At 42.0% G+C, this 19,876-nt stretch overlaps 1 protein-coding gene across 1 annotated transcript; it reads right to left on the bottom strand.

Moving 5' to 3' along the window:
• Positions 1-3,143: 3,143 nt before the first annotated feature.
• Positions 3,144-19,416, bottom strand: NDUFA13 (NADH:ubiquinone oxidoreductase subunit A13). The gene is made up of 5 exons (XM_018565927.1): positions 19,283-19,416; positions 15,618-15,696; positions 13,960-14,031; positions 8,455-8,524; positions 3,144-3,263 (listed from the first exon to the last, which is right to left on the bottom strand). Exons 1-5 carry the CDS (start codon positions 19,374-19,376, stop codon positions 3,144-3,146), a joined length of 435 nt encoding a protein of 144 aa, XP_018421429.1. The 5' UTR covers positions 19,377-19,416.
• Positions 19,417-19,876: the final 460 nt, after the last annotated feature.

Raw genomic sequence — 19,876 nt, 5'->3', positions numbered from 1 at the left:
AAACTATGATGCACTGCATGTTCAGATGCCCTTTTATCAAAACCAGCATTAACCTTTTCAGCAAATTGAGCTAAAGTAGCTCTTCTATTTGATTGGACTACACAGGCCAACCTTTACTCCCCACATCGTGCATCAATGAGCCTTGGCCATCCATGACCCTGAAAACCGGTTCACCTTGGACCACTTTTGTTGGGTCCTGACCACTGCAGACAGGAAACTAGACATGTGCGATTTGTTTTTAATTGAAATTTGGATGCATTCAAATCCCTGAATGGAAAAAAAAAAAAGCATCCAAACGTATCCCCTGGCAGTTCCAATGTTGATGAGAACAAGGGCCTCTTCCCCACCCACCACCCTGGCCCAGTGGTTGTGGGGGTCTGCTGGCAGGGGGGCTCATAGGAATCTGGGTGCAAGATCAGTGTCACTAAGGTTATTATTTGCTGTTCCCAAGTTTGGAGCAGTGTAAAAAAAGTGTAAAAAAATTGAAAAAAGTGTAAAAAAAAGAAAAGATTTTTAAAATAAAAATTATATATTTTAATACTATCATTTTTACAGAAAATAACCCCTTACAATGAAAATCTGCAGCTGGGCTGCAGATTTGTTTTTCATCCTAAGGGGTTAATTTTAAAAAAAATTAACCCCTTCATGACGGCGATGTTCAAAGTATTTCGCTGTCACTAAGTGTGACTTCGGCACACTTAGGGGTTTATTCTCCGAGCAGTGTTCGGCTCACTTCACTTCTGATCGGTCATTCATTAGGCTGCCCTCGGCAGCTTTGTGAATAGACCCCTTAGTGACTTTGTATTCCAGGTGATGACTATTAGCTTTTAGAGAAAAAAACATGTAAATGTTAGCTTTTAGTTTTAGGCTGAGAAGTACAGAAACATTTCTAAAATCTTAGGGATATGAGGGGTTTCCAAATAAATGAATTAATTTATTTATTTATTTTTTAGTTGTGCTATTTTTCTAAAAAATAATAATCGAAACTGGGGAAAAAGTATTTTCTTTATGTTTTTTCCTCATTCTGTTATATTTTATTCATCCTAAGTGAGGTGTTAGGGCTATATATTTATAATCACGTGTGCCTATCTGTCCACAAAAAAAAAACCCAATATATATGTGTGGGTGCACTTAGTAGGAAAGTAAAATCACACAGCAAAAATGTAGAAAGTTCGTCAGTCATTAGCGAACAGAAACTTAAAAAAAAAAAAGCACAGGTCATGAAGGGGTTAAGGTAATGCTCCTGCGCTGCAACATACTATGAAAGTGCGTTGCAATGACAAAAAGGATAAGATGTGGTTTTGGCTACGCTCAGGTGCATTGAGCTTTTGCATCCAATGTAAAGGTACTGCCAGGCATGTTATTGCTCGTTTGTCACAGGTTCACTTTAAGGAAACAAACTGGAAGACTTTTCTGCATTTCATAAACATTGTTAAGCACTAAGGCTTCAGTCACACACAATGCAAGCAAAATTGTATATTGCGTATATACGAGGCGTCTATGCGTGCACTATATGCCAGAATCCCAGAATGCATCACTCGTAATGGAATTTTTAATGTGCTGTTCGCATGTAAATACTCAGAAATACGCTGCCAGAACGCATCTCTGTTCCATTCTGTTTTTGCGCATATATACGCTACGCAAATATACGGCTCCATACGCGGCTATGTGTATGGAGCCATTTTTTTTCATATGTTGCATATGGTACAATACGCACGTATGCGCGCGGCAGTGTGAATGAGGCCTAAAAAGAAAAAAAAAAAAGATATGCATACTGGGTTGTCCTAAGTTCAAGATTGTTTATGTGTTGGCCTTTATTTAGCCAAGTTCCATGCCATCATCATGTCAAGGTTACTAAAAGGAGGTGCGCCATCTGGTGGTAACAATTGAGAGTGTCACAAGTGAGGCTCTGTGATAGCAAAACATTAACTTTTTTTGTTCACCTATTTAATGGTCTGACTGTTCTATTAACTCACATGAGAAGTTCTCATTCTTTCAGCAACCATGTGGAACAAGTAGAATCTTTACTGCGGTGAGTGATCTGTCAGAAATTAGAAGATAAACTTTTGCTGATACCTGAGAAAGTAGCTCCATGGGTTCTACTTTGGGTTCCAGCTATGTTGGGCACAGATACAATATATAATATTGATCTTAATTTTCACAAGCAATTTACACTTAGAATAATGACTATTTGTTGATTTTGCATGATTCCTTGAACTGCAGGTATTGAATTAAAAGTTATGGTAAACAGATGTCTTCCTTGCTCTTATTACTTTTTTCCTTATTTTTCTCTAGTACCTTTATTTACTTTTCATTACCTCTTTGGACTGTAACTGTAGTCAATCAAAATGTATTCAATTATCTTCAAATCACTGGCCACACATGGAAAAACACCCCAGCCTCTCCCATGGCAGTCATGTGTCATGGATTCATGTATATATGTCAGAGGACAAGGGAATGGTTAGAGAATTAAATATGGGCTTAGCTGTTAAATTTTTATCAAAAAGTTAAAATTTGCTCATTGGTAAATTCACTGATTAGTCTCCATTTTTAGGGGGGAAAGAAGGAATGCATTTGAAATATCTGGTGGAGTAGATTATGGGGATATCACAATACATTGATAAAATCAAAATGTCTTTTTTTGTTAGACTTCCTGGCTATGTCAGAAATAGAGGATGGTCAATGCTGCTCTGAATACTGAACTGGCAGTTTCAAAGTGCAATAACAAACAACCAAACAAAAATGAGGAAGGGTGGTAACTCACACCTAACAGATGTAACCTTCACAATGTGGGCGAAAACAATATTGGAGTGGCAGCAACCTTCGATACCTTAATGGAGGGTAGCAGACTGGAACAATGTAAAACAAGCGCACAGTTTCCTTTGTTTTGATTGCATGACACTTCATCTCGTGGAAGATTGACTCTTCGAATCACGAACTGGATGCTACAACCGTGTGCTTGAATATCTCTTTGAAGTATATTGCTATATACATCCACTAGACTCTGGGGACCCTGTGAACAAAATGTCTGGCCCTAGAAGTCAAAGATGTTTGTGCAAATATGCAAAAAAAAGATCTGAGAGGCAAGTATCTGAAAGGAATATTTATTTTTAATGTTACAACTGTAGACAAGATGGAGTAGTTCAAACATACATCCTGAAAGCATATTTTTCATTTTCAAGCTCATCTTTGGGGCGCAGGTTGTACAGCTGCTCTAAAATGGGTGGCACCCAGCGGCCTGTATGAAAGGTAGACTCTCCAACCTGTCAGAGAAACAGCACATGTAAGAATATCAGGTCATTTAGGGATCGGCTTTCTAGTGTGATATGGGGGTACTCTGAGCTTCATATAAAAAAGGCACATAAACTGTACAACAGGAAGCATTCCTTATCTCATGCTCAGCGCTACACAGCAAAATCTGAGGTCTGCTCTCTTTCATGGCTAACTAACAAGTCACATTTTAAATCCATAATAATAAAAAAAAATAAAAAAATCACATGATAAATTTATATGGTACCAAATGAGACCAAATAGTTCTAACAAGGAACACCAGGGACATAGCCTCCTATGTAATAGCACACTGGAGATGACCGGTTCTCTTTAGGGGTCTATTAGACTCCTAGTGTCACCTTTCCACTTCAATAGCTTTCGCTAGGGAATAACAGCTGTAAACACAGCCAGCAGTGGCTGGGAGCAATGGCCAGCTTTGCTAGTGGCTATTTTAAATTGCAATAGCCAATAGCAGGCTGGCTGTTGCACCTACCAACTGCCTGCTGTCAATCAGCAGAGGAGGGAACTGAAGGAGAACTTTCTCGTTCAGTTCCCTCCTCTGCTGACGGACAGCAGGCAATGGGTGGGTGCTATAGCCAGCCAGCTATTGCAATGTAAAATAGCCACTAGCAGGCTGGGCATTGCTCCCAGCCACTGGATGGGTACTGGACGCTGGCTGTCTATCGCAGGCAGAGAGAACATGGAGGAGCAGCTGCGGAACTGGGGCAACAGCGAAAAAGCTGGGGCAGCAGTGGGCGAAATAGGGAATGCAGAGGCACGGCCGGTCTCTCCTCTTTGCTAGTGTCGGCTGCAGCATTCTGTGTCCCCGCTGCTTCTGCTTACATAGGCGGGGAGAGCAGTGGGGATTGAAAGGGACACAGACTGCTGCAGTCAGCATCAGCGGGGAGGACAACAGTGGAGCAGGGGGGCGCCAGCTGAGCTGAATCAACTAATCGATAATGAGAATCGTTGACAAGGATTCTCATGATCGATCTTATCGATTGTTGTTGCAGCCCTAAACCTATAGTAAAACATTTTAATGAGAAAAAGCTGGCATTTAAAAGCTACAAAGAATGCAATATAAGATGTATTAGTGCAATCTAGGCAGATAACATAGAATACAATAAACATACTGCCACAGTCAGTAAAAAGATCCCCAAAAGATTCTTCCAGTATATAAAACAGTAAAAAGGTAAGAAAAGAACATACAGGCTCCATAAAAAATAAGCATGAGAGGTTGATCACAAATGACAGAGAGAAAACGGAGGCATTAAATACATTCTTCTCTTCAGCATATACAAATAAAAAGGTCAGATTTATTGAACAAAACAAGAATGTGAACAACAATGTGCTGAATGTACCGCTGTGTTTTACGGAAGGTTCAAAACAGACTACAAAAACGTAATGTGGATAAATCACCAGGACCGGATAACTTACACCCCCAGGTACTTAGAAAGCTAAGCGAAGTTATATATAGCAAGACCATTGGACCCAATTTTCAAGCACTCCCTAATGACTGAAAGCTCTGTTTCAGCGTTTGCTGACGATACCAGCATTTGCAGGGTAATAAATTCAACACTAAACATAGCAGCATTACAGGAAGACCTTGACAAAATACGGGGTGGGAAACTGAGGTTTAATATAGAAAATTGTAAGGTTATGCATTTGGGTGTTTAAAATATTAGGGATGCACCGATAAAGGGCATTTTCACAAGTACCTCGAGAAAATGCCCCGATACCAGCGCTGTAAACAGGTGCCGTGCTTCAAAGGAAGGCTGCCGAGGTGCCCAGCAAGGTCCCGCACAGCCCAGCAGAGAGCCCGCACAGCCCAGCAGAGAGCCCGCACAGCCCAGCAGAGAGGCCGCACAGCCCAGCAGAGAGGCCGCACAGCCCAGCAGAGAGGCCGCACAACCCAAAATAGACCCCGCATTACCAACCTGACAGTGCACACAGCCCACCATAGACGTCCGTAAAAGCATTTGGTATTGGCGAGTACTTGAGGAAAAGTATCGATACTCGTACGCGGCCTGGATAAAATGGTATCGGTTAGAGTGTCCCAATACCATTTTTTCAAGACCAAGTACAAGTACTTTTCCTCAGGTACTTGCTGATACCAATTAGATACTTTTACTTAAAAGGGACATGTGACATTTGTTTCTAAATCAATACAGACTAAATTATTTTAGGGCAGTTTCTTTATAATTATGAAGAACTGTAACTCAATCCATGATTATTCAGCAATGGAGAATGGCAATCAGCAATGGAGGACTACAGATCCCAATAACCTATGATTACACAGCAATTGAAAATGGCAACCAGCATACATGGACTGCTGAGATTTGTAGCCCTCTATAGCCGGTTGCCATTCTCCATTGCTGTATAATCATCGATTATACAGCAATAGAGAATGGCAACCACTAATAGAGGACTACAGATCCCATCAATCCATGATTATAAAGCCTTATACAAGGCTGGGTGCGGGTCTCACTGGGGATGTACAGGTGGGTTCCATGCTCTCAAGGGCTCTCAAAGGCTGAACGGGAGGGTCCCGGGCTCGTGCCAGGCTCCAGGGCAGGTGCCGGCCTCAGCAGGTGCCGGGAAGGAGGAGATGTGGGGCCGGACCAGCGATGTCAAAGACAGCAGCTGCCAAGTCCCCAGCAAGCGTTGGACCTCAAACAGCCGCTCTTAAAATTTAAAGGGCCAGAAAGTGGACTCATGAAAATGCCCTGTATCGGGACATCCCTAGTATCGTGCATCTCTGAAAAATATGCATACAAGCTGCTCATTATTGGAACTATGTCAGGCTAGCATATTATTATTATCATGCATAACAAGGAGTATTTACTCCAGAGACAAATCCATAATTCTACCACTATATAAAACACTGGTTTAGCCTCATGTTGAGTGTGTGGTTCAGTTTTGGTCACCAATCCACAGAAAGGATGTCCTTGAGGTGGAGAGAATCCAGAGAAGGGCAATGGACCTAATAAAAGGGCTGGAGGACTTAAGCTATGAGGAAAGATTACAAATATTACATTTTTTCATGGGTAAAAGGGATACGATTGTAATGTATAAATTGTTGAATGGTGAGAATTAGGGATGTCCCGATACCGATGCTTGCATCGGAATCGGGCCTGATACAGGGCATTTTGATAAGTACTTGTACTTGTCAAAATGCCCCGATGCCTAGCGCCGAAGCTTGCACTGTTTTGTTGTTTTTTTAACCTTCCGTGGTGGCTGGGGTCCTTTGGGCAGGCTGGAGGAGCTTCGCATCACTGCTGTGGGCGGAGCTCCAGGTGGGGTCTAATGTAGTTGGCTGGCGACTGCCCAGAGGACTCCTCCCGTAGCTCCGCCCACAGCAGTGACGCGACACTCCTCCGCTCAGCCTCTCAGTGAAGAAATCATTAGTTCTCTATACAGCCGTGTTGAGGGTGTCTTTGTCCAAGCCAAAATGGCCACCGCGAGCTGGAGACTCAGTCCAGGACAGTTTGTACTCTAGTGTCCAACAAATCGCTTCCATTTACTTACAGTGCAGTCTGTCCTACCCAAAATGGCCACCGCCAGCAAGAGCCCCAGTACAGGAAAGTTTATTCTCTAGTGTCTGGGAAATCTCCTTCATTGGAGTACATTCTGTCCTACCCAAAATGGCCGTCACCTGCCAGAGCCTTAGTTAAGTTCAGATTGGCCTCTAGTGTATGGGAGGTAACCTAGGGGATGGTGGGAGAGGACGGCTGTGTATGAGAGGGAGATAATGGAGGAGCTGAATAGATATATTAGAGGAATCAGAAATTATATAATGAGTAGGGGAGACATTTCAGTGTCTGTGGAGAGAGGGATCTGATGAGCCCTCCGAGAAGGAGATTATACAGGATGGCGGAGATACAGGTGGGATGGAGGAGAGAACAGAGTGAGGTCTAGCTGCGGATAAGGCAGGCTCCATTGAACAGGCACCAGTAAGTAAGGGCCTGTGCTGCCGAGATGGCAAGTGGTGTAGTTTTTGCCACTTCGCCAGTATTGTATTTATAATCTGATTGCAAGTGTACATTTACTTCTTCATATAGAGTATTAGGTTAAATCATGATCTATAGTATACTACATACATAACATGTAGTTGTACTATGGATCATGATTTAACCTAATCATGTTAGCAGGGGAATAGGGGATAATTGAAAAACTCTATTGCTGTAGTGTACTCTATATGTAGTACATGTACAGTACTTGCAGAGTATAATTGTAAATGTATTGTCTGCACTGTATTAGCAGTATATACTCTATATGTACTACAGGTCCGTGCGGTTGTCCGTACTCATACGCCGACAGGATGGATCCTGTCTGCGTCTGAGCCGGGTCACCCGCACTTGGGGTGAGCGTAGGGGGGCGTACGGCCGCGTACTCCCATAGAGAAGGAGGGGGCTGCGCACTAATCACACACAGCACCTGTCCTTCACCAGAGCTGCCCGATACGGCCGTGCACACAGCCGGAGCTGTACATGCCGGCCTTTTCTGTTCTGTGAATGAGGGCTTAATCTCAAACTACAGAGGGGACTCCTTACTGTTAAGGTGCCCACACACCTTGCGATAATCGCTGGAAATCCCGCAATCGTACGATTATCGCAAGGTGTGTGGAAGGCGTGCGACCTCTCCTACTGTAAGGTCGCACGACTTTTATCTTATGAACATGTTCGCAACCCCGCCGAGAATTGTCCGATTGTCGGCGGGTGTGGCATGTTCGCAAGATAAAAGCCGCAAGCGCACACTGCCCGTTTAGCATTGCGGTCATTGGAAGCCCGCCCCTCAGCGGGGCGTGCTTGCGATCATCGCAAGTACGATCTGCCTGTCCAAGATAAGCAGATTGTTCGGTTTTTTTTATTACCTTACAACCATCGCAAGACAAAATTCTTGTGATGGTTGTAAGGTGTGTGCCCAGCCTTAGAATGGTAAAATTGCGAAACTCCCTTTGCCAAGCAGTGGTATCAGCTGAGATTATTGACTCATTTTAGAAACTTTTAGCTGTTTTCCTCAGTGAACACAATTTACAGGGGTACAGGTACTCTTAGTGATACACATACATACACACACAAACACACACAAACACACACATGGGTGGAACTGGATGGACCTGTGTCTTTATTCAACCCTAACAACAACATAACATAGATTCAGAAATTAAGTTGATATTCCTACCTTCCAGCCAGGGACATCTTTCATAATAATGGCCTCTTGCTCTAAATTTATTCTCAAAGCTCGCAGTACCCTTTTAAATAAAAAAAATTGAGGTCAGAACTGTGTGCAGTCAAAAACAATAATGTTCACCATAGTAACTTTCACAATGGCAAAAATAATTCTTAAAGCAGACCTTCACCCTCTCGCTAAACTTTTCATATTGTTACTCCCCTCTCAGCCTCTTTCACAAAATCATAGCGAGAGACAGACTCCATTTTTTTCCCCCCAATTTAAACGGACCCCCTACTGTTTCTGTCATAGGCAAGAATGACATCCCCCAAGCCGTCCACAGCTTCCTGGAATACTTACGTCATGCATCTCAGGGGTCTTCAGGACAATCTACAGAACATGTGGCGTGTCATCAGGGGGCCGGCTGTCTCTTCCTGGGTCTTGTGGCTCGCCTCTGTGCACTATCAAGGGGCCAACTGCAAGAACCAAGAAGAGACAGCCGGCTCCCAATTACTTGAGAGGAAGATAGGAGCACGGGACCTGGTGTGCCGCAGGGAAGCAGCGGATTATAACTAAGCAACACTGGATTCTCTGGGCATGAGAGTTTGTTTATTAAGGATAAGCAAGCAAAAGATGTAAGATGGGATTCAAATATAAATACATATGAAAAAAACAAAAAACACACACACACACACATACATACACACACAATATATATATATATATATATACACACACACACACACAGTATATATACACAAGGAGGTGTTGTGCTTGATAAGCAAAACCAACCAAGAATAACATGGTTAGCTGGCAGCACAGTGCTAAAGTAGAAGACAAAAAAAGGTTTTGTATTTTGAGGACCTGTCTTCACACTACACTGCAGAACTATACGGACATTGTCCCCATGTTTGAATAACTTTCTTCTAGATGTCTATGTTCTTAGCTGGAATGAGTGGACATTGGATTTCAGCTAGGAATTAGGAGTCATTTACCTGACATTTCAGCAAAAATGGGGAGAGTCGGGTAACATTTTGCAATTTTGTCGAAATGCATTGGAGTCAACAAGGAAGCCAAAATTAAGTTGGCTTTTAATGGTATAATGAGCTTTAAATGGCTCCTAAGGACTACAGAAGCTCCTTTAAAAAATCCTGAAACTATTTTTGAGTATTGCAGTATGCAATGATGCCTTTCTTATTGGACTAATATTTAAAAAGGACAAGCTTTCAAGAGTTAACCTCTTCTTCAGGTCAGAAGACTGTCCTCAATCTCTTTTTCTATTTTAAAAGGAAAAATGTCAGGGGTCTTCCAAGTTAAAAAAAAAAAAAAAAAAAAAAAAAAAAAAAGGTAAAGAAATAAAATACAACCCCTCCCACATACACATATAACATACACTTGCAGTGTGAACCATATTGTGGTGTACGTCATGTAATGTGGTGCGTTGTTAGAACACATCGCAGTGCTTGATTTTTTTTTCTTTATTTTGAAACATTAATTCAACTGTGTGGCAGCGCATGGCAAAGCTCTGTTGTGCATTGCTGTGCATTGTCATCCTCTGTGTTGCCATTAAATGCATGCCTGCATAATTTTTATTACAAACACACAAACACAGCACACAAACGGCACTGCATATCAGGCATTACAGCACAGATTTTTTAGCATAAGTTGCTTATTTACAGTTTTATGTTCCTACTTTTTCACAAAAAGGCGCTATTTAAAATGTACAAATATGTGTTATTTATTGTCTCAATACAGTTTTATCTTCTAGTTTAATCTTGTAAATTATGGTTTTTTTGTGTGTGCACTGATACTCATTTTAGTGTGTTTCTATCGATTTAATTGTGTACTTTTATCGGTTTATCGTGGATTTGATAAACATTTGCGCAATTATCGCAGGACCTACAAAATTAGTAGTAGCATCTTTTTATTCTAGAGCAAGGGTGGCAAACACAAGGCCCGCGGGCCGAATCCGGCCCGCCGGACCTTGTAATGTGGCCCGCACAGCGCTGCCTGCTGTCAGGATGGCGGAGCAGTGAGGGGTACATATCGCCGCGAACGTCGGAATGAGAGCAATAATTGTAGGGCTATCAATCACTGATAACACTAAACTGATGAGCGGTAAAAGCTTTTAAAGCGTCACCTATGGTCAATTTTGGGCATGGTAAATTTTTGCGATTTTGCGGGTGCGCGCAATTTTAAAGCATGACATGTTTGGTGTCTATTTACCCGACGTGACCCCGACTCTTATATTTTAGCAAAAATATGGGTGATAAATGGGTGTGGTTACTGGGGGTGTGGCCGCTATCACCAGTAGCAACTGAATGCAGAGGCAACTATTTATGATAATAAAGAGTAGATGCATAGTCCTATACAACCGGCCCTTTGAGGGTAACCATACTGCTGATGCGGCCCCCGATGAATTTGAGTTTGCCACCCCTGTTCTAGAGGTTCTATGATTTCAGGAAATGTATGGTTTGGGGCGTCTTTTACAAACTCTAAAAACAGTAGTTGAAAATGAAAAAAAAAAAAAGAAAAAAAAATAGGGTGAAAAACTGGTCTGACCACCGGAGGTCAAAAGTGGAACATCGGGCTTGTGAAATCGTTAAAGGCTTCAAGAAAGCCACAAGAAACTTGCCGTTACCTTCCAATCCTACCACCCCACTGTAGACACTGCTTTTACACAAGCTGAAGCTCATGTGTACATGTCCTAAGTAAACAAAAATGCATTGAACCCATTAGTTCTGAAAAGGAAGGTGCTCTGACAATACATATGTATACCAGAAGTAACCACTTGATGACCGGGTTGTTAAACGCCCTTCCTGTCCAGGTCATTTTTCAGTATTCAGCGCTGCAGTACTTAAGACATTAATTCCGTCTTGCAACGCTGTACCAAAATTAATTTTATATCATGTTTTGGGGACACATAGAGCTTTCTTTTGGTGGTATTTAACAACCACTGGGGTTTTTATTTTTTACTATACAACCAACAAAAAGTACCGCAAAAAAAAAAAACTATTTTCCCTACATTATGTAATGAAACATTTATTATTATCCACTTTTTTGGTAAAATATAAAAGATGGGGTCACTTTGGTAAATTGATACCAAACATGTCCAGCCTAAAGAGAAAAAACCTACCATACCCAAAATTGGCCATAGTAGACTATGCTTTGTAAGCTTTTACCACTCATCAATTTAGTGTTAACAGTGATTGATGAAGCTAGAATTACTGCTCACACTCCGACATTCGTGGTGATATGTAATATGCGCTGCACAATCATCATTTTCACACGTAGGCACACCCGATGCATGTTTGCGTGTGTGTATATATGTGGGGTGGGGGACTTTAAACTTTTTTTTTTTTTTTACGTGACTCTTTTTTGTTATTGCTATCATATAGGGGGATAAGAAGCCCCCTATGTGACAGGTCCTCTTTACGGAGACATCAGGGGTCAATTCGACCCCTGTAACCTAGCGACCCCCAAAGAAGCTGATGAAGCAGAGATTCGCTTCACCAGCTTCTCTCCGGCTACAGAAGCCATAGCAATGACAGCTAAAGGCGGAAGTGATGTAACACACGTCACTTCTGCATTTAGAGATCAGAGGGGATATCAGCTGCTGGAAGTGTTCTGATCTCCATCTGATCTCAGTACCAAGAGACGCTGTGCCAGTCACGGGCCTGCATGGGGCACAGCAGAGCTTGGGATAGGTGGCGGGGGGACACACACCGCACACTCCAACACAACATACAAGCCATCGGGCAGCTCTATAGCCACCTGAACGCTTGTATGTAAACAGCCTTCGCCGGCTGTTTAACCCCTTCATGACTGAGTTTTTTTTCCAGTTTCTGTTCGTTAAAGACTGACTCACTTTTTACATTTTTGATGTGTGATTCTTCCATTGGAATAATGTATTTTTTTACTAAGTGCACCGACACATATTATATGTTGTTTTTTAGATGACAGATAGGGCTATATATTTATATCACATATGTGTACCTAACGCCTCACTTAGGATGCATATAAAAAAAAAACAATTTAAACAAAACACTTTTTCCCCAGTTTTAAATTAATATAAATTCTTAGAAAAATAGCACAGCTAAAAAACAATGCATTCAAATAAGTTCATTTACTTGTCCTTTATTTGGAAACACCTCACATCCCTAGGATTTTAGAAAGTTTTCTGTACTTTTCAGCCTAAAACTAAAAGCTAACATTTTATTTTTGTTTCTCTAAAAGCTAATAGTGGTCACCGGGCATACAATGTCACGGTCACATTTAGTGATAGCGACATAGTGTGAATATCGCCGCTATGAGGGGGTTAAAAAAAACATTTTACCCTTTAGGTTGAAAAATCTGCAGCTGCAGATTTTCATTGTAAGGGGTTAATTTTTATAAAAATTATAAAACATACATACACACTATTTATTTACCATTTCTTTTTTTTAACACTTTACACTATTATTTTCCCCACATTTGTTACACTTTTATTTCATTTATTTTTAATGATATCAAGCAGTCACTGTGGATGGATCTCACTATGATTGCTTGATAGTTTATTTCATTAATTTTTGGTATTAGGCTGCTCTAAATTTAGGAACAGCCAATAGTAACCTTAGTAACACTGAGGCTTACATGCTGATCCTGCAGCATTTCAGGATCCGATGTCATTAAAGGCTTCTGATCGTTCCCACAACGATCAGAAGCCTGAAACAATGTTTCAGCAAAGAGACATCTTGCTAAATGTTTCTATTCTGAAACATTAGGCAAAAAGCCAGTACACAGGATTTCCTAATCCCGATCTGTACCAGCTGTCAAACAGTGACAGCAAGTGCAGTAAATACCGCACTGCTATCACTGTCAGACACCCAACTCCTAAAAGGGATCTTCATTAATGGATGTCTCAATACGGTCTCTCAGCGGTTACCTCCATTACAGAGCCCCAAACAGCTGCTCCCGTACAGTGTACATGAGTAGTCATTTTGGCACTTAGTGACGGGGACGTACAGTGCACGTCTCCCATTACTAAGGGGATAAATTGCAAATAGTTTTAAAACGCCCACCCACATTTAAGAAGCCACAATCCGGCCGTTTGAATACAAATGTCTTTGATTTTTGATCTGTCACTTGCTTCATGTATTTATTAGCAGCATGTAGAGTTAAGCAGCACAGATTTTCCAAATGCCATTCTTCCCCATAATGATAATCTGTTACAAAGCAAACACCTTTGTGATAAGGCTCTAAGGGAAACCGCCATTCCCTGCCTGATGTGTACTGCATTTTAGTTTGGGTGCAGTGCCTCTAAATCTATTCACCAAATCATTGGGAGGCACATGGGTCAGGGACCAAATGCTTTTATCAGAGCATCACCACACTGGTGTTTTGTCACAAGCACATAGGGTTTAATAAATCCTAAGAGCAAATAGTGGGAATGTCGCTTCTGCTTCTGTTTGAGCTCTGACAAGTGTGGCCAGAGCAAGAGGGTTTACTAGGACATAGTAAGACGAAAAAAATACTTACCTCCTATCGTATTCTGCCTGTAATAAAGGCATCAGTGCTAATCGAGCCTCTAGATCTTCAATGTATCGTCGCCTGGATTACAAAAAATAAATTAGATGTGAGATATTAACTACTGAACAATAAAAACAAAATACTTGTTCCACTACAACAGGGAACAACTGCTACCTGCTTTAATATTAACAGAATCTCAAAAAGGGAAAGTTTGGTATACCAACAAACAGTTTTTATTGGTTATATCATTTAGTAAGGGATTCTATGTGTATATGGCATCTGATGGACTTTTAAGCCAATATTCAGTGAAATACAGTATCCTGTGGGAAAGAGATCATAACATACCGCGTTTCCCCGAAAGTAAGACCTACCCCAAAAATAAGACCTAGTTCGGTGGTAGGTCTTATATTACAGAAATCCGCTAGGTCTTACTTTTGCAGCTCACGCACGCACGATGGAAGCGACATCCGCCGGGACCGGCAACAGCACGCCGCCTTCCGGGACCTGGTCCAGTCCTCCCCCAGCCAGGTAAGACATCCCCCGAAAATAAGACCTAGTGTCTTATGTCGTGCAAAAAAAATAAAATAAGACAGTGTCTTATTTTCGGGGAAACACGGTAGCTAACAAATGCCATCACTCAGGAGGAGGGTTGTGATGCATTTCATCAAACATTGCATTTTGAGCAAGTGTGGATCGGGTCAGCAGACAAAAGGGATAGGAGATTTCACCTTTTTCTTTAGTGTCATAAAACAATACAGACTAATGATTTTAGGATAGTGGTGGAGCGCCAGGGCCTGGTCACAGCTGCAACTGCTCCAACCCTGGTAGTTCTGCCACTGACTCCAAGCTGTAGAGGAACTACAAATCTCAGCAATACATTATATAGCAATGTAGAATATCACCAGCTATAGAGGACTACAAATCCTAGCAATGCATTATACAGCAAAGCAGAATAATACCATCAGCTAGAGGACTACAAATCCTAGCAATGCAGAATAATAGTCAGCTATAAAGGACTGCAAATCCCAGCAATACATTATACAGCAATGCAGAATAATACCATCAGCTATAGAGAACTGCATATCCCAGCAATAAATTATACAGCAATGCAGAATAATACCATCAGCTATAGAGAACTGCAAATTCCAGCAATGCAGAATAATACAGTCAGCTATAGAGGACTGCAAATCCCAGTAATACATTATACAGCAATGCAGAATAAAGCACAGGACAGAAACAGCAGGTGATATTTCTAAAATAGCTGTGGAGTTCAGGTGCAGTTTTGCTGCACCATACCTGTAAATAGCACACTCTGTGTTGCTGTTCTGCTCCGGCGTGCCAGCCTGATGTCTCTGGGCAGAGAGTCTGAGAAGGGGGAGATGTGGGGGCCAGCAGAAGTGCTGTAAACAGAGGTGCAGCATGGTTCCCAAGAAAGCTTACGCAAGGTGCCCAGCAAGTGCAGGACCTAAGGCAGCCGCTTAATTTGCATAATTAAAGTGCCGGTATTGGGTTTTGATATCGGAGTACTCGTGCAAATGCTCAATTTCTGAGCCAATACTGGTATCCGTGCATCCCTATTTTCTACCTATAAATATGACTCAAAATGTGCATATTATAAAGCATGACTTTCAGTTAAAAGACTTAGCAATCCACAGAATTTCAGATACCTCCTTTCTCTATTCCACATGCCGATGCTATAGTATCCATAGATCATGACTCCTATACCTACAGCAAACATAGTATAACCTGGAGAGAGAAAAAAAAAAAAGTTTATAATATAGAGCTCTCTAAACAAAATACGGTAAACTCTAGATTATCCGGTATTCAACTAACCAGAACTCTCGTCTGACCAGAAGAAAAAAAATCTCTTGTGTACTCACTGTTCTGCGGCATGTATTATCCTGGGACTTATCTGAAGGACAACAATGGCCTTTGGTGCCCGCATTTATCTCTATTGTTACCTTAAATGCTGTTTATGCCAGGGCAAGTTCTATTTAAAATGTATTTCTGTTAAAAATAAAAACAAATACCCCACCAAAATGTCTACTGGCCACCTTTGGAGTACTGAGTCTTGTCATAAGTTAAACTGGCCCTTGTCTAGAAGTGTTTTCCATTTCAGACCTTTCTGTAGGGATGCTTAAACAATGAGAAAGAATACATTGATAACTTGCTCAATTTTCTTTTTGGGAATTTATAACCACGTATATGTATGTTAATGTTTTAACAAAAAGAAACACATAAACTTTAATTGGCTACCAGTTAACCCCTTAAGGACCAAGCTTCAGATGCTTGTACATCAGTTAAGGAATTTTTGCTGTGTGTGTTCAACCGCAATTTCCTTCTTTCTCATTTTTTGCACCAACACATATTATATACCATTTTTTATGGTATAAAAAAAAGGGCTTTAATTTGATGTGACCTATGCATATATAAGTTTTAAGGAAGCTTAAAACCTTAAGGACCCATGACGGAATTATTCCATCATGGGTCCTTATGGCATGGACAACCATGACGTAATAATTCCGTCATTGGTCCTTAAGGAGTTAAACATAAAACCAAATCCACCCCTACCCTATGCCTTATGCTAAAGATTTCAGTAAAAACAACTTTTACACAGGGCACAATGGACAAAATATACAGTACACATGAACCTGCTTGGTGGCATCAAAGTTGGACTCTATAGGGTCTATTTATAAATCTTCTGCTCAGCCACACACTGGATGAAGGGCATCAGTACAGCATTCTTGCAATTAGATAGAGGCGAGAAGCAGAGGAATTCATATGCTCCTCAGCTCCATCCAGTGGTGGGAGTGCCTTACAAACGCTTTAGATGGTTCAAATTGATGCATTGTGGCGCCCTGGCAAGGTGCGTTAAGGTGAGAGGTTATATCTGAATAGGGCCTTAAAGTGGCTATATACAGTATAATACAAGGTCAATCAAAAAGTAATACCTCCAGGTCTGTAATTTGATGTCCATTAGTGGCTTGCATCTCAACTGGTGGGTCACAACCCCATGTTCAGTGGTTTGCCGCATGTCTTCCACTGTACTAGGTGAGAGGCTGCACAGCCTCCCCCACAAGGCAGCACTGCCAGTTCTCGGGCCGAGCAGCCTATCAAAATATGCAGCCCAACGCTGAGTGTCAGCTTGAGGTGGGGTGGGCTGGAGGTATGGCCATGAGGGAGCTTTATCCATATATGCATTGCTTACAGCTTCCTCACGTGACCGGAGTGACGCTACAGCTCGCGGTATACTGAGCCTAGGGTGACGGGAGGACGCTAGTTTGTGTCCTCCCATTACCCTAAGGAGAACTATGGGGAAAAGACTTAACCCCATAGTTCTCCTTTAATGACCAAGAACAAATGTGGGTCCTGAGGTTATACAGGTTGAGAACCACTGCATTAGTGACTGTGGATGTTCATGTACCATGTTATAGAGGCGTCCTTACCCCACTAATGCATACTTTTCTTTTTCAGATTGAGTGATTAGAGCCATGGATCTGCGGCTAAAACAGGTTTGCACAGCTGAGGAAATCCATAATCAGTGGAGGTGCACCGAAATGGAAATTTTAAAAACGAAATCAAAATAAAAAAAATTGTCAGGCCGAAACCGAAAATGTTTTTTATTTAAATTTTTTCAAATATTTAATTTTTTACAATTTATTTTTATGTATTCATTATTTATTAAATATTTTTTACTTTTAGGGGCTTTGGGGAAATATTGGGGGTCTAAACAATGTTCCTGTTCATTGATAACATAAGTACATTGTGTGTTTACTATAACCACAATTATGAATGAACAGGAGGTGATGTAGATCACTTCCCATTCATTTATAAGTGAGGATATAGTAGCCATACTCTGTCCTCAATTATTTACAAACACTCAGCGATCACTGAGTGTTTGCACTTGCTCTTCTCTCGGACACGCTGTCACAGGAGGCTGATCGAGCGGTGTAGGGAGGAGAGCTCAGCCTCCTGTGACAGCGCTGTCTCCGCCCCCACACCGCTCTGCTGGGCTGTGATAGGAGGCTGAGCGGTGAGGGAGGAGAGACGCCGGCCACTCAAATCGCTCTCCTCCCGCAGTGCTCAGCCGCCTGTCACAGTTTCTCTCCTCCCCACTGGGACACAGAGCAGCTCCCAGCGGGGAGGAAAGAAATCACGGATGCGCCGATGTATCGGCAGGAAAATGGCACTTTCGCCATTATGCCAAAAGTTGCATTTTCGGCCGATATGTTTCGGCGGCCGATATATCGGTGCATCCCTAGTAATCAGCTAAAGAATGTTTATGGGGACGCTGTAGTGGAATTTCGGTTTCTCCTTCTTGAAACTTCTATACCCAATGCTGCACATTGCTAATGTCCACTACAGCGTTGCCATAAACATTATTTAGATTATGGATTTCCTCAGGTGCGCAACCCTCTTTCTCCAGAAAACACCTTGAAATCACGTCAGCATGTGTTTGATGCATTTCCCTTAATTTTAATGGAAAAAAAGAATCAAGGAAAAAACAGTATTCTATCAAAGATTGTGACTGGGTTGGAATGTGTGACCGGTCACATGGTCACACATTTTAATGTAATCACGCCCATTTTTTCCGGGGTTAAAATAAGTGATCGGCAAAGGTGTAGAATTCAAAGCTTTCTCAGCTGTTCCAGGGCAGATGATTGGCATCGCAGATCGTATGTGCAGGAGAACCCGACCTGCCCTGGAACAGCTGATCGGTCCTGAAATGTCACTTCTATCCAACTTTATGAAATGTCAGATCGCACACACAAAGTCGGATAGAAGTGACGTTTCACTTCTATCCCACTGCCTGCGGAATGACCGCTCTCCGCAGGGATTACCCCCTATCCTCTCCGATCCTCCAGTGCTGACTGGAGGAAAGGATGAGGGAGGCGGTAGACACAGACAGGCAGAGCCCACTGTCAATCAGCCAGCGGGTGGATCTCGACAGTATTGTCAGGATCCATCCAGGCTGTGGAGCGGCTCTGCGTTCTCAGCATATAGCATGCAGTAGCCCGCTATATGCCGAGTTTTGGGTCACATGACATAGTAGATGTCATCCTGTGACCATGAAGAGAACTATAGGCAAAAAAAGGTCATCATAGTTCTTTTAATAAGCTGTAACAATTCATTTTAAATGAAGCGCCTGTGCTGGCCATGTCAGACTGAAGCCACCATTATCATAATACAGAGATGATAACATTAAGGCTGCGTCCTCTTTGGCTTCAGCAATCAGCCCTGGCTCTAGCAGACGGTGACAGCCCGGTGTCTTCCCGTCCATCACACTATACCAATAACACTAACCGCTCACACCCTGCTCCCAGTCACCCACCGCTAAAGCCCCGACGAGGCAGGTTCCTTTTATAATCCACCGGGCCGTACCCCCCTGGAGGGGGCATGTCCTGCTTCACCTTGGACGCAGCCATCTTCCCCGCTGTACAACACCGAGGCCGAACCTGACACTGTCACGTGACTAGAGGAAGTAACGCCAGCATCCGCTCATCGACGCCATGTTTGTTGGGGCAGCGAATCACGTGATGCAGTAGTCGGTTAAATGATCACCTCAGTGACAACGACCATGTACGCCATGACGTTATACCAAGTTCTGTATTAGGGCATTACTTTACTAGAAATAAGTGCAAGCATAGGATTAGGACTTGTTTGTAATTTGCAGGTATACCCAGGGCCGGATTTACTCCCCCCCCCACCCCTTGCCATCAATGGAGAATGGCAACCAGATGGCAGGGTTAGTTTCAATTTTTTTTTTTATTGTTTCTTTATTTTTGTAACTTTTAATTTTTTTATTTAATAATTTTTTATCAATTATTTACAATTTTTTTAGATTTTTTTTATCTTATTTACTTTTTTAGATTTTATTGTTTATTTTTTTATAATTATTTTCTTATTTTTTACTTTTTAATCACCT

The sequence above is a fragment of the Nanorana parkeri genome, unplaced genomic scaffold (assembly GCF_000935625.1).
Source record: "Nanorana parkeri isolate BGI_ZX_2015 unplaced genomic scaffold, ASM93562v1 scaffold900, whole genome shotgun sequence".
Taxonomy (NCBI): domain Eukaryota; kingdom Metazoa; phylum Chordata; class Amphibia; order Anura; family Dicroglossidae; genus Nanorana; species Nanorana parkeri.
This window is presented reverse-complemented; position numbering and strand designations above follow the sequence as displayed.

What these genes read in the sequence shown, in the direction of transcription:
- NDUFA13 (XM_018565927.1), bottom strand. Translation starts at nt 19,376, where the DNA reads ATGGCTGCGTCCAAGGTGAAGCAGGACATGCCCCCTCCAGGGGGGTAC. An exon ending in GCCTCGTCGGGGCTTTAGCG is followed by an intron (nt 15,697 to 19,282) that starts GTGGGTGACTGG and finishes TTCTCTCTCCAG; the next exon opens with GTTATACTATGTTTGCTGTA. An exon ending in CAGGCAGAATACGATAGGAG is followed by an intron (nt 8,525 to 13,959) that starts GTAAGTATTTTT and finishes TTTATTTAAAAG; the next exon opens with GGTACTGCGAGCTTTGAGAA.